This window comes from Thamnophis sirtalis, unplaced genomic scaffold (genome assembly GCF_051295495.1).
Source record: "Thamnophis sirtalis isolate CommonGarterSnake01/CBP01778 unplaced genomic scaffold, rThaSir2_p1.2 scaffold_4, whole genome shotgun sequence".
NCBI classification, from domain to species: domain Eukaryota; kingdom Metazoa; phylum Chordata; class Lepidosauria; order Squamata; family Natricidae; genus Thamnophis; species Thamnophis sirtalis.
In genome coordinates, this window is record NW_028261384.1 from 134924719 (window position 1) to 134939122 (window position 14404).

Genomic DNA, 14404 nt, shown 5'->3' on the forward strand with positions numbered 1-14404 from the left:
TTATCCTCAATATTACATGGGCAAACAATATATACAAACTCAAGGTAAACTGCTCCAAACTCGATTACAGAAAATATGACTTCAGCAACAGAGTGATCAATTCCTGGAATGTACTACCTGACTCTGTTGTTATATCCTCCAACCCCATAACTTTAACACATAAACTGTCTACCATTGACCTCACCCCATTCCTAAGAGGTCTGTAAAGGGGCTTGCATAAGAGCATGAGAGTGCCTACCATCTCTGTCTTACTCTTCCCATCTATTTGTATCCATTTCCTGTGTTCATGTCCATGTTTATACGTATACCTGTAGTCTCGAACATGTTTGACAAACTAACTAAATAAAAATAAATCAATATGTAGTTTGGAAGTAGATTTAGTTCTTTTTAAAAATTTGCTTTTCTCCACTTCTGCGCTTTCATTGCAGCATATTACCAAAATATGTCCAGCATCCTCTTACTATGTATTTTGCCATTGATGAGATCAACAAGAATGCCAAGCTCTTCCCCAACCTCACACTAACACCTCTGATTGCTCAAACTAGTTTCAATCCCATAAAGGCCAGTAAGTTTGTTTTAGATTTTCTGTTTCTGAGTCAAAGGAGTCCTATCAACTTCAACTGTGTTGGAAGAAGGAATCTGAACTTCTTGCCTATCATTGGTGACCTCACCTCACTCAATTCCATCCAGATGGCCCACATGTTGAACATCTACAAGTTTCCACAGGTATGACCATTTTCCACAGATCAACTTGTTTGACCAAAAATTCTCTCATAGTTTTTTTTTGTTTTTCTTTCTTGTTTCTTCTTTGGTCTTTCTTTTTCTTTTTCTTTTATTTTTATGAATCCTAGCTTCTTTCAATGTCAGCCAGTCTATCGTTTACCAATTCTGAGTTCCCAGAATCTACCATCGTGAAACTTATCTTTTCTATGCATCCTTCTTCCCAACAGATCAATTATGGTTCCTTTGATCCAGTCCTGAGTGATAAAAGGCAGTTCCCTTCCTTCTTCAGCATGGTTCCCAATGACAATTTGCAATACGAGGGGATTGTTCATTTACTAAAACATTTTGGATGGAACTGGATTGGCCTCTTGGTCTCAGAGAATGAGAGTGGGGAAGCCTTTATTCAAAATCTCGAACAAAAGCTCTTCCAGAGTGATATTTGCATTGCTTGGATAGCGTTGATCAGAATTTTAGCAGATGCACTCTTAAATAGAGGTTTCATTCAGGAATGGGTAGACAACCTATTAGGCATTATCTTACAGAAGAATGTCTCTGTATTCCTTGCTTCTGGAACTGCCCAATCAATGGAGATTTTACAATGGGGGCTTTATTTGCGGGAAGTTTGCCAAACCCCAATTGATCACAGAGTATGGATCATGACCTACCAGTGGGATTTCACTGTGAGTTTATTGCCAATAGATAGCTTTCTAGTTCAGACTTTCAATGGTTCCCTATACTTCTCCCTCCATAGAAGGACTGTGCCAGGATTTCAAGAGTTTCTTGAGAAAATAAAACCTTTGGTGCATCCCATTTCATACATTGATTGGTTCTGGGAATTTGTGTTTGATTGTTCACTGCCTCCATATCGGAAAGGTGTTAAACGCTGCACTGGGATGGAAAAACTCAAGACCGTCTCTGGCTCTGTGTTTGAAATGACAATGTCTGGAGAAAGCTACAATATCTACAATGGGGTTTATCTTGCAGCACATGTGTTGCAAGCAATGTATACAAAAAGAGCAAAGAGAGCAAAGCCAGCTCCTGTGAGGAATCAGCCTTTGCAGCCATGGGAGGTATGTCATTGCTCTTCTCAGATACATTTATAGAAGCCCTGAAAGGGATGGGGTAGGATGGGGAGGGAACAATAGATAGACAATCTGGATTTGTTTCTCTGTAGCAATCAATATCTATTAGCAAATATTAGCAAATCTGCAATAACTGATGCAGTTCAATAATACCTAAGAATCATCTCCAAAGTCAAACCAGCTCCAAAAGGAATTATGTTTGGAGATCTACTTCTTAATGCTGTTTCAGGGAGTGAAAACCCATTAATTTTATGCAGCCTTTGGTCTGACCTAAGCATAGTTCATTAAATTATCTAGTACAATGTTCTACCTGTCAATGACTACTTCAGCTTCAACCACAACATTTCAACAGTGCAGAATAGATACAAACTTAAGGTAAACCACTCCAAACTTGATTGCAGAAAATACGACTTCAGCAACAGAGTGGTCAATCCCTGAAATGCACTACCTGACACTGTGGTTTCTTCCCCAAACCCCCACAACTTTATGGTTGTACTGTCTACTCTCGACCTCATCTCATTCCTAAGAGGTCTGTAAGGGGCTTTCATAAGTGCACCAACGTGCCTACTGTTCCTGCCCTAATATTCCCTGTTATTTGTATGCATTTCATGCATTCATAATCTTGGATGTACTTGTATCCATTATCTTATACACGCTTGATGAAACAAATAAACAAAATAAAACTCTTACACACAACATCTCCCAAAATTTAAAAGAACAAAATTAAAAAGTTTCTAGATTGTCTCCTTACTCTTCATTATAGAATCTCCTCCCGTCTCATTGTGGTAAACAATATTTCTGTTCTTGCAACCCTACCTACTGTGCTATGGAACTGTTTATGTACCATGTATATAGTACATTTTGTGAATCCTTAGGAAGTCTTAATATTTCTACATAAACATGACCTAAAATATCACTGGTTTTCTGCACAAATCCCAAAACTAGATAAGGAGGACTGAAAAAAACCTGATAATTGATTTATTGAGTAAAATGGCCCAACATTTCATATTTGTGCATGCAGAAATAAATATATGTGGACCTGAAATCACTAGAAGATCATAATAACTAGATTGTGTCTTTATCTTAATTAATGACATCTCCAATTCAAATTGGTGCATCGATTTGCAGTGTAACCCTTTGGATGTATTATATGTATTTGACAGTCCATATATATGGGACAGGCAGGATTGGAAAGACTAAGTTGAATGTCTACAACACTCTTAGTAATATTAATTTAAGGAAGTTATTGATTCATGTGAAATAAACTTTTACAAAGCTGTTAGTCAAGAATAAGAGGTGGAGAGCAATGTATTCCCTGACCTTCCCTTTTCTTCCTGTCACATGTAATGGATATCTTACCTTACTTATGTGGGATTGTCTCTTTCCTCCAATTGTTTATTTATGCAAAAATTTAAAAAAATGTGTGAGAATCTGATGCCATGAATCTTAATTTTATTGGTTACTTTATTCCAGTTGAATCAATACATATTAGGAAATTGTTGGATCTGATATTACTGAAATTTAAAATGCGGTGTGGTCCATGGGTTGAAGAGATTTCTGAATCAAACCAGAAAGCAATTCAGTTACAATTCAGATAAGATTCACTAAAGAAACTCAGTTGGGATTCTGAATAAAGCCAAACTTTGGGGAAGATTAGGATAACTGATATGACTTCTCATCTCTCTCAAATCCAGCTTCACTACTTTCTGAGAAACACCCGTTTTAATAACAGTGTGGGAGAAGAAATCTTTTTTGATGAGAAAGGGGAGATTGACCTGGGATATGACATTTTCAACTATGTCTCCTTCCACAATAAATCCTTCCAGAGAGTCCGGATTGGAAAGATGGTCTCCAAATCTCTTGATGGGAAGAAATTCATTATTAATGAAAGTATCATTATGTGGAATCACAAGTTTCAGCAGGTGGGATTTTTGGTAAACTCTAACTAGGTAGACTATTATTCGGAGGTGAAGATATTCTTCTCCAATGACTTGAAAGCCCATGGAACATGCTCCCACCAGAAACTGAACTTCTGGTTTCCAGCATGCGTGCCGGCAACCTACCCTTCTTGTTACTTGAACAATGATCAGTTGGCCGGCATGCATGATTGCACTGGAAAACAAAGATCAGTCCTTCCAGTTTCCAGAACTTCCGTACGCATGAAGGACAGCTGATTTTTGCCCACACATGCAAATGAGCAAATGAGAATGGACGTGTTTCAGTAGCCGGATTTTTTTTAAAAATACTACCGGTTCTTTGAGCATGGCTTCGTGGGCATGGCAAGGGAAGGATACTGCAAAGTCCCCATTGCCTCCACCATTACTTGCTTTCCAAATCCCCTTTCCTGTGCAGGGCAAAAAAAGAAGACCCAGCTGATCATCTGAGTATCGGGAGGCAGCAAATAAATCAGGGGCAGGGGCAGCCAGAGGTGGTATTTGCCGGTTCTCCTAACTGCTCAAAATTTCTCCTACTGGTTCGCCAGAACCGGTTAGAACCAGCTGAATGCCATCTCTGATGTGTTTGCAGAAAACTAAGAACTCATCCAAGGAAGAGGATGATTTGATGTAAATATGGACACTCTCCAAATGCATTTTGGGATATGCTGACATCAGAAGATTACTAATCTCCCTGAAAGTACCAAGTTCTTTTAATAAAATGGAGAACTTGTACAACATCTTGATGAATCCCATTCCTAACATTTCTTGTTTTTTTATCCAGCTACGTCCCCATGCCAGATGTGTAGAGAGCTGCTGTCCGGGGTTCAGCAGGGTTGTTCAGGAGGGGAAACATATTTGTTGCTATAATTGTAGACAATGTCCTGAAGGAAGAATTTCAATTGAAACAGGTAAGTAAAAAAAGAGACAGCTGAGAGTTGAGAACTTCCAAACTCAACTTTCCTTTGGTCTTTTCATCTCTGCTATGCTATTTAGTGGATGGGATTTGGGTGAACTGCAGTAAATTTTCTTTTCAAAGGTGGGTCCAATTTAAATACTTGTATAAATCCATTTTATTTTGGTTGAGGGTTGCAATTCTCTCCAAAGCACTCCACCACTAATGCTGCAGTTCAAATAAATACATATGCATAAATAACAAGGCAGAACCCATATGCTTGTTAAGAAAGAATTATTGTGTATGTGTCATGGGGATCGTGAATGGCATCCCCAGCCATGATCTCTTTCAATTAGCTGTATATATATATTGTCCTATATAGTTGGAATCACAAGACTTCCTTCATGTATTTCAGATGCAGACCAATGTGAGAGATGCCCAGAAGATGAGTATTCGAATGCAGAAAAAGTCCAGTGCCTTCCCAAACGTTTCAGCTATTTATCTTATGAGGAACCCTTGGGAATCGTTTTGAGTTCTCTGAACCTTTTCTTTTCAGCTATTCTTATTTTGGTGGCAGTGACATTCATTCTACATTGGGACACCCCCATTGTCAAAGCCAACAACAGGAACATCACATGTATCCTCCTTTCCTCTCTCCTGCTGTGTTTTCTGTGCTCTCTGCTTTTCATAGGTCAGCCTGGGAATGTGAGTTGCTTCCTCAGGCAAACTATGTTTGGCACCATTTTCTCTCTCTCGGTATCTTGTGTCTTGGCCAAGACCATCACGGTTGTTATGGCTTTCCTGGCCACTAAGCCAGGAAACCAGATGAGGAAATGGCTACGAAACAGACTGGCGGGATCCATCAGTGCCTTCTGCTCCTGTATTCAAGCTGTTATCTGTATCGTATGGTTGATCGTATCTCCTCCCTTCCCTGAATGGGACATGCATTCACAGGTTCAAGAGATAATTGTTCAATGTAATGAAGGTTCAGATACCATGTTTTACATTGTCCTGGGATACTTGTGGCTTTTAGCCATCATCAGTTTTACTGTGGCTTTCTTTGCCAGAAAACTGCCTGACACTTTTAACGAAGCCAAGCTGATCACCTTCAGCATGCTTGTGTTTTGTAGCATTTGGGTGTCCTTCATCCCAGCCTATCTGAGCACCAAGGGGAAATACATGGTAGCTGTGGAGGTCTTCTCCATCTTGGGCTCTACTGCAGGCCTCCTGGGCTGCATCTTCCTGCCCAAGTGCTACATCATTCTGCTGAACCCACATCTGAATACCAAACAGCATCTGACTAGGAAGACAGATTAATGGTTAAGTCTAACATTCTATATTTCAGCCTTTAACTGTGACCAAAAGTATCACTAGAGAAAGTCCAAATATTCAAGGTGGCACCTTAACCATGCAATTCAATGCTATCTTTTTCTGTACTTTGTCTGCACAACATATATAATAAATCCACTAGGTTTTATCTAAACTAGAGGATAAACAGTGAAATCCTACTTTTTTTTACACTTCCCTGGTGCTCGTGAGGAACCATAGGAGAGTCATAAGATATTGAAGAAGACAGCCAGAAACACATTGCTCTTTTCCAGCCCCCTGCATGCACACATGAGGAGTTTTGTAACTTTATTGAGGTGATAGAATTTCCATGTGGCATTTCTCAAGGTCCCACTCACACTAACCATAAGTTCTATAAGGTCGATTCTGCTCAGTCTAGGTGTCTATGTATACTGGTTTGTGTATGAATAGTAAATTAGTTTCACTGGAGTATTGTATGTCTGAAGATAACATCGCAGATCATTTTACCAAGGCCCAAGGCAATATAAAGTATAACCGTTGTTGCGATGAATACAGATTACGAGAATGTTAGGAATATAATTCTAATGGTTGAGTTGGCAATATATCAATCATAATAATGCTGTAATTGTTTCTTTAAATCATACTGTAAAATGTGATTGTTTGCTGTATTCCTCAATTGGCCATAAGAGGAAGCCAGAATGACTGTTAGTTCTCTCTATGTTTGTTAGACGCTCGGTTGATCTGATCTGAGTGGTGTAAGCTATTGCTAATTTTGCAACTGTTAGCAAACCTTGATTACTGGGCTGATTATATGTTACTGGACTATGTTATTTGGATTATCCCTTAACTGAAAGACATTGATGACTGACTATCTAATCCTTGTATGATGTGGAAGGTTTGATGGACTCTGATAACTCTATTTCCAAGAAAGTAAAAGCCTATTTAAACTGCAGTGTCTCTGTATGCTGGTTTGTGTGTTCTCCAACACAACTCTCACAACGCTTCACTGAAGGTACTCGCTCTCCCAATGGGGAGCTTACCTAACAAGAGCCACAAAGTCCAATGGCAAAGATACAAGTCTGCAAGTTCACACAGATGAAGTTCAAAGTTCAGACACATTCCAAAGTCCGCACACAGGAGTCAAGGCAAGGTTCCAGGCCAATATGCAAAAAGAAACCTATAGTACAATTACGTGGTCCAACAAATCACAGGTCTCTTTCAATACAGCAGTGCACAATCTGGGCTCTGGTAGAGAAGGAAGTTCATCCTCATCCACCCTGACTGTAATCCTTCTCTACCCCAAACTTCTGACTGGCTGTCTGAGCTCTAAAGCTACAGCTGCATCTCTCTCCCTTCCTTTCCAGCCAGGTGTTAATTTGGTAGTTCCCCTGATTCTCCATTTAAGGTTCCTGGTCTCTCTTCTTTCTTTAGCTCATTTACTCCCAACTCAGAGATCTTGGCATCTTCCTGATGCTCCTTCACAACCCTTCTAAAGTTTCCAGAGTTGATTCCTCCTTGTGGTCCAAGCTGGAGTCCAGGGAAGCCATTCAACCTATAATTAAATCTTTTCCCCTTTTTCATTGGTTATCCATCTGAAAAAAATAACATGAGTTTCTTTGCTGAATCAGAACTATCTTCACTGTTTCTTGTGCCCCACCCTATTCTTTATTGAAAGGACTATAGTCAATTTTTGATTTGGTTAATCTTAAAGTAAATATTCTATTATTCCATAAGTACTCCACAATTTGACTGATGTGTAACTTTGGTATTAACTCATAATGTTGTCTAAAAAAAAAAAGACGCCAGTGATGATTTCATTTGAAACATCTAAAATTTGTAAACATTGATACTATCTCAGTTTAAGATACTGAGCATGGAAAAGCCATGGTGGTGCAATGGTTAGAGTGCAAGATGCAGGCTACTTCTGTTGACTACAAGGATGACTTTAATTTGGCAGTTAAAATCTCACCAGGCTCAAGGTTAACTCAGCCTTCTACCCTTCCGAGCAGGGGTTGGTTGCTGCCAGTCCGCACCAGTTCTCATGAACCGGTTGGTCACCGGATCCGGAAGCAAGCCTGCCCCGCCCTGTATACCCATCCCAGCCAGCTGGTATTTTGTCCCTTCTGTCTCCCCATTGCTCAGAGAAGCAACTTCAGATAGGTCCTTTGCTAGCAGGCAGATTCTAGGACACCTGCCACCACCAAAGGACCTTCCCAGAGTTGCTTTTCTGAACAACGGGGAGACAGAGGGAACAAAATACCATCTGTTTTCCCCGTGCTCAGAAAAGCAACTTCAGGAAGGTCCTTTGGTGGCGGCAGGTGTCCAAGAACCTGCCTGCTAGCAAAGGACTGAACCAGGCTTCCGCGCAAAGTACCACCCATCGCCCCATGCTCAGAAAGCAAGTCCGGCCCAACCTCATAAAGTGACAAGGATAGATCTGTGTTTAAAGATAGGAGTATTAATCACCACTGAGGCCTGTCGTTCAAAGAAGCGGGTGGAGGAAGCAATCACTCCTTGTTCCAGGTCAGTTTAGCTGCAGTTCAGAGGTGAGTTTCAGCCTGTTCCAACTGGTACGCTATGCCTCATTCATTCGTTCGGGCAGCAGAGAACGAAAGGAAATCCCATAGCCGAGGACAAAGGAGTCTGCAGCCTCCTTCATTCAAACGTTCAGGCAGCTGGGATGGGGGGGGGGGCTTTCTCGCACGCCTTCTTTCTCTGAAGCCATGCTGGATTCAGCAAACTGGGCAGTGCGTGCCCTTGGGCTTGTTCAGCAGCCGAAGAACAGGAGGTGAGGTTTCGGCTGCTGCACCAGCCCACGGGCACGTGCTGCCCTCTTCTCTCTTATAGCCATCTGGTTAAAAAGGAGGAGGTGTCTCCGCTGGTCCGGAGTCCATCCGGGAAGATGAGGATTGCGAGGGGGATCCCCCCCCCCGTGAATGGGCTCTGGCCAGCTGCCGGAAGACTCTCTGTCTCACTTTGGGATATCACTGGGTTAGTGAGATGGAAAGGGAAGCTGCTCATGAGCATGATCTCCTCATGGCTGATGTGTTGTGCTGCTGCAACAGTGCAACACAGTCATTTGCCCCTGAGGCTGTGCCCGGCTCTTGGGGCACCCACTTGCAAGAAAGCAGCCACCTGGCAACCCCAAAACAATAACCCACCCCAATAATAAGGCCCAAGCAATATTTTGGGGGTCAAAAGACAATAAGATCCCATTTTATTTTTTGGGAAACATAGTAGTCAGTGAGAATGAGTCAGCATAAAAATGCAGGTAGAATGTTTGGCAATGTTTCTTTTTCATTTTGTATTTATTTTGTACTTTTTTCTAAATATTACTTTGCATTCATTTTTTATCTTTCTTATTTAAAATCCCAATAAAGTTATTTTTTAAAAAAAATGGCGAAGAGCAAAGTGAGCCTCTTCCCAATTCTTTATTGCAAACCTAATTGAGGTTATCTGAGACACGCCAATCCTCTAGAACAGCTATAGCAGTTGTCAAGATAACATTTTTATCTGAGATTTTACAACTCCTATTTGAAGCCAAAGATGCTTATGATATCCTTTTTCTTCTTGGGTTAAACACTGAAATGAAAATTGTGAGATTTGTAGTGCAGGAATAGTAGATTGAGAGATGTTTAAGCGGATTGTTTGAAGAGATAGAAAGAATTACATTGATTTGCTTTGGCTTTTCAGTACACCAATGTACTGTTATAGATTTTCTCTGTATATTGGAGTAATCACATTCTCAAAATCACATCTTCAGAGGGATTTCTGTGACCTAACAAGTGGGCAATAATGTCAAAGGTAATGTTGGTTGATGTAGGTAATGTAATTCTCAAAAGTTTAAGTTTCTGTTGTTGTTTTTTTCTATGTGTAAGGTCAAGGTAAGAATAAAGAAGATTGCAACGGAAGAGAAAGAAAATAGCACTTGCTATGGGACATTAACTGCAACTCTCACAATAACCATGTACAGACTTTAGACAAACAACATTGCCTAAAATCACAAGGGAGTAGAGGATAAGGTTATCATTTGCAAAATGACTATATTCCACTTCTGTTTCTTTGGCAGTGTCACACTTGAATAAGGACATCTGGGAGAAAAAGAGTAAAAAAAAAATCTGTACTTTGAAAGATTACTCATAATTCACCTTAGGCCACCACCATCTCATTTAGCCAAGTCAAGGAAACAATTCTTTTTTATCATTTACTCTTGCAAAACCTTCTTCCCAGCCAACATTTCCCTTTAGGTCTAATCAAAGCCAGTTTTTGGGGAAACCTGATAGCTATATTTTCTTGACCATGTACTTGAAAAGATGGGATGATGGCTCAGGTCTCCTGGCATTGAAATGTATTTCCTCCTCCTCCTCCTCCTCCTCCTCCTCCTCCTCCTCCTCCTCCTCCTCCTCCTCCTCCTCCTCCACTCTCTCTCTCCCTCCCTACCTCCCTCCCTCCCTCCCTTCCTTCCTTCCTTCCTACCTACCTACCTACCAATGAGAATTTGAAATCAATCTCCCTCCAGCCCTTTAAAGTTTCAAGGACCTATTCCATCTCAAGAGCTAAAATGATACTTGGCGGATTTACTTCATTTTTACTCAGCATTGACAGCATACAGGATTTCAAAAATGTTGTTAAAATTAGAAAGTAGGTGCCTCTTTCCTCTTTGAAGAAAGTACAATGCAGCTGGAGAGAAAGGTGATAGAATGCAGCGTACATTATTCTGCTCCCTTTGCTGTCACATTTAGAGATTGATACAGAGACAGGTTTACAGCATTAGAAGGGACCTTGTAGTCCAACCCCCCCTCTCCCAAACCAAGCATACTTATAAAGCCCTTCATGGTATTGGACCTGGGTACTTGTGAGACCGCCTACTGCCAATTACCTCCAATAGACCGATTAGATCTCACAGATTAGGCCTCCTCTGAATTCCATCTACTGGCCAATGTCGACTGGCGACCACCCGGAGGAGGGCCTTCTCTGTGGCTGCTCCGGCCCTTTGGAACGAGCTCCCCGTGGAGATTCTGACCCTCACCACCCTCCAGGCCTTCCGCAAAGCCCTTAAAACCTGGCTGTTCCGACAGGCCTGGGGCTAATGAGTTTTTTGTCCCACCTCGAATGGTATGGTTGTTGAGTGTTTTAAATTGTGGTATTGTTTTGTTCGTGCTCTTTTTCTTATTTGTACCCCCCCCCCTGACTTCGTTGTGAGCCGCCCTGAGTCCCCTCCGGGGAATAGGGCGGCATAGAAATATAATAAACTCAACTCAACTCAACTCATACCCTACACTATTTTTTTTCAAGTTTTATTTCTTTTATTTATATTCCATTTCCACCGAACAGTTTAAGATCTGGGTTTTATACAATCAAAATCCACATGCTTATTATAATATTCATCACAATGGTATTAATAATATATCAGTACAATTAAAATAGTACATAGCATCTTCATCATCAAATTCTCTCCACATTAACATATGTGTGTGTGTGTGTGTGTGTGTGTGTGTATGTGTGTGTGTTTGTGTGTGTGTGTGTGTAACAAACTGCCCCCAGAGATCCGGACCCTACCCACTCTCATGGCCTTCTGAAAGGCTATTAAGACCTGTCTATTCCAGCCCCGATTAGATTGGGTGTATATTGTGGTCTTTTTTAATCTATGTTTCTGTGTTTTTAACTTTTTTATTTTTTAAATGTATTGTTGTAAGCCGCCCGGAGTCCTTCGGGATTGGGCAGCCTATAAATTAATTAAACATCAACATCAAACACACACACAAACACACATACACACACATTGTGTCACAACCCCTGGTATGCCCAAATATGGGAGGAAGCATACTGCTTCCTTTCTCTTTGCTCATCACAAGAGACCATCCAGACAGAAAGCAATTTTTTACTGTTGCCTTTGTTACATTTGTGTTGCATTTGTGCTGATAAATAAATAAAGGGAGACTAGTATAGATCTATTTCAAACTATTTAGCTCTCAGAAGCTAGCCATACTCTTACTGGGATTCGAACCTGTGCTGTATTACATATTAGGTAGTTGTATTAGCCACTAGGCCACAGGCTCTCCTCCTTTATCAGCTAAGCCAGGGAAACATACATAAATACATACATATCTCCTCCTTTCTAACTTCTGTTTCTATTGTCCAACCATTGGTAAAATACATCCCCCGTCTATTCAGTTTCTTCTATATTTTTAACAATGAGCATTAGGTTGATAGATCGAAGAGTATAATTTAAAACTAGCTAAACTTAGCTAAATTTAGTGACAATAGGTATAGTTAAATAAAAATTGATAATGATAGTACTGTATACAATGGCTAGTGCTATGATATGCTATGTGCTATGCCAGAGTTTCTGAGCCAACATTTTGGTTGCTAAGCAGGACCGTTGTTAAGTGATATTGACATTATATAACACTTTTAATTAAGCGGGTACCTTGTATAAACATAACTTTGAGTTTCAAATAATACTGATTTCGTTGTTGTCTTAGGTGACATCTGTGAAAAAAATTCAGGTGCTCAGGCATGAAAATATGCCACTCAAACACTATACTTTTCTGCTCACACTGAAAAAAAAATAGAGGGAACATTGCCCCTAGACCCCTTAAATGTGGTGTGCCACAGGGTTTGGTCTTGTCCCCCCTCCTATTTAACATCTAAATGAAGCCGCTGAGTGAGATCATTCGACAGCATGGGGTTAAATACCATCAATATGCAGATGATACGCAATTGTATCTCTCTGTACTGTGCCAGCTCAATGTAGCGGCGGATGTGATGTGCCGATGCCTGGAAGCTGTCAGGATCTGGATGGGAGTGAACAAACTTGCACTCAATCCTGACAAGACTGAGTGGCTGTGGATACTGCCCCCGAAGGACAGTCCAGATAGTCCATCCTTAATCCTGCGGGGTGAGAACTTACACCCCTCAGAGAGGGCCCGCAAATTGGGAGTCCTCCTGGATCCACAGCTGACATTGGAACACCATCTGTCGGCTGTGACCAGGGTGGCCTTTGCCCAGGTTCACCTGGTAAATCAGTTGTGGCCCTATCTGGATCGGGAGGCACTTCAAATGGTCACTCAGGCCCTTGTCACCTCAAGGCTGGACTACTGTAATGCGCTCTACATGGGGCTGCCCCTGAATAGTGTTAGGAGACTGCAACTAGTACAGAATGCAGCCACACGAGTGATACTGGGTGTACCTTGGTACACCCATGTTACACCTATCCTCCGCAAGCTGCACTGGCTCCCTATTGGTCTCCGGACGCAATTCAAGGTGCTGGTTATTACCTTTAAAGCCCTACATGGCTTACAACCAGAGTACCTGTGAGACCTCCTACTGCCACATACCTCCCAGTGGCCGGTGAAATCCCACAGGGTGGGCCTCCTTCAGATGCCGTCAGCCAGACAATGTCGGCTGGCAGCTCCCCGGAGGAAGGCCTTCTCTGTGGCTGCTCCGACCCTTTGGAATGAGTTATCCCCAGAGATCCAGACCTTGCCCACACTCATGGCCTTCCGAAAAGCTGTTAAAACCTGGCTATTCCGGCAGGCCTGGGCTGTTGACCTCACTATAAGGTCCAGCCCCGATCAGATTGAGTGCATGTGTGATGTTTTTAAATTGTTTTTCCTTTATTTTTTTCTTTATTAATTCTTTTTTCTTTTGCTTTGTAAGCCGCCAGGAGTCCTTCGGGATTGGGTGGCCTATAAATTTTATAAATAAATAAATAAATAAATAAATAAATAAATAAATAAATAAATAAATAAATAAATAAATAAATAAATAAATAAATAAATAAATAAATAAATAAATAAATAAAGTCCAAGTTTCAAGAGGCAAAATCCAAAGTATGATGATCAAAGTCTAATAGCAAAATCAATGTTTCAATTCACAGCAAAAATTACACTTGGGCAATAAAGAACTGTTCTGTTCTGTTCTGTTCTGTTCTGTTCTGTTCTATTCTATTCTATTCCATTCCATTCCATTCCATTCCATTCCATTCTTCTATATTCTATTCTATATTCTATATTCTATTCTACATTCTATATCCTATTCTACATTCTATTCTACATTCTATTCCACTCTACTCTACTCTACTCTACTCTACTCTACTCTACTCTACTCTACTCTACTCTACTCTACTCTACTCCTATTCCTATTCCTATTCCTATTCCTATTCCCATTCCATTCCATTCCATTCCATTCCATTCTTCTATATTCTATTCTACATTCTACATTCTACATTCTACATTCTACATTCTACATTCTACATTCTACATTCTACATTCTACATTCTACATTCTACATTCTACATTCTACATTCTACATTCTAGTCTAGTCTAGTCTAGTCTATTCCATTTCATTCCATTCTTCTATATTCTATTCTACATTCTACATTCTATTCTATTCCATTCCATTCCATTCCATTCTGTTGAAAATAATTAATTTGTACTCAAATTCATTTTGTTTTACTG

General features: G+C 40.6%; 1 protein-coding gene across 1 annotated transcript; it reads left to right on the forward strand.

The window, feature by feature from the left end:
• Nucleotides 1-690: 690 nt before the first annotated feature.
• On the forward strand, nucleotides 691-6307 carry LOC148046748 (vomeronasal type-2 receptor 26-like). Its single transcript, XM_087712099.1, has 4 exons — nucleotides 691-726; nucleotides 3500-3727; nucleotides 4524-4650; nucleotides 5050-6307. The coding sequence occupies exons 1-4, from the start codon at nucleotides 691-693 to the stop codon at nucleotides 5949-5951; spliced, it is 1293 nt and encodes a 430-aa protein (XP_087568225.1). The 3' UTR covers nucleotides 5952-6307.
• Nucleotides 6308-14404: the final 8097 nt, after the last annotated feature.

What these genes read in the sequence shown, in the direction of transcription:
- LOC148046748 (XM_087712099.1), top strand. Translation starts at nt 691, where the DNA reads ATGGCCCACATGTTGAACATCTACAAGTTTCCACAG. An exon ending in GGAATCACAAGTTTCAGCAG is followed by an intron (nt 3,728 to 4,523) that starts GTGGGATTTTTG and finishes TTTTTTATCCAG; the next exon opens with CTACGTCCCCATGCCAGATG. An exon ending in AAGAATTTCAATTGAAACAG is followed by an intron (nt 4,651 to 5,049) that starts GTAAGTAAAAAA and finishes CATGTATTTCAG; the next exon opens with ATGCAGACCAATGTGAGAGA.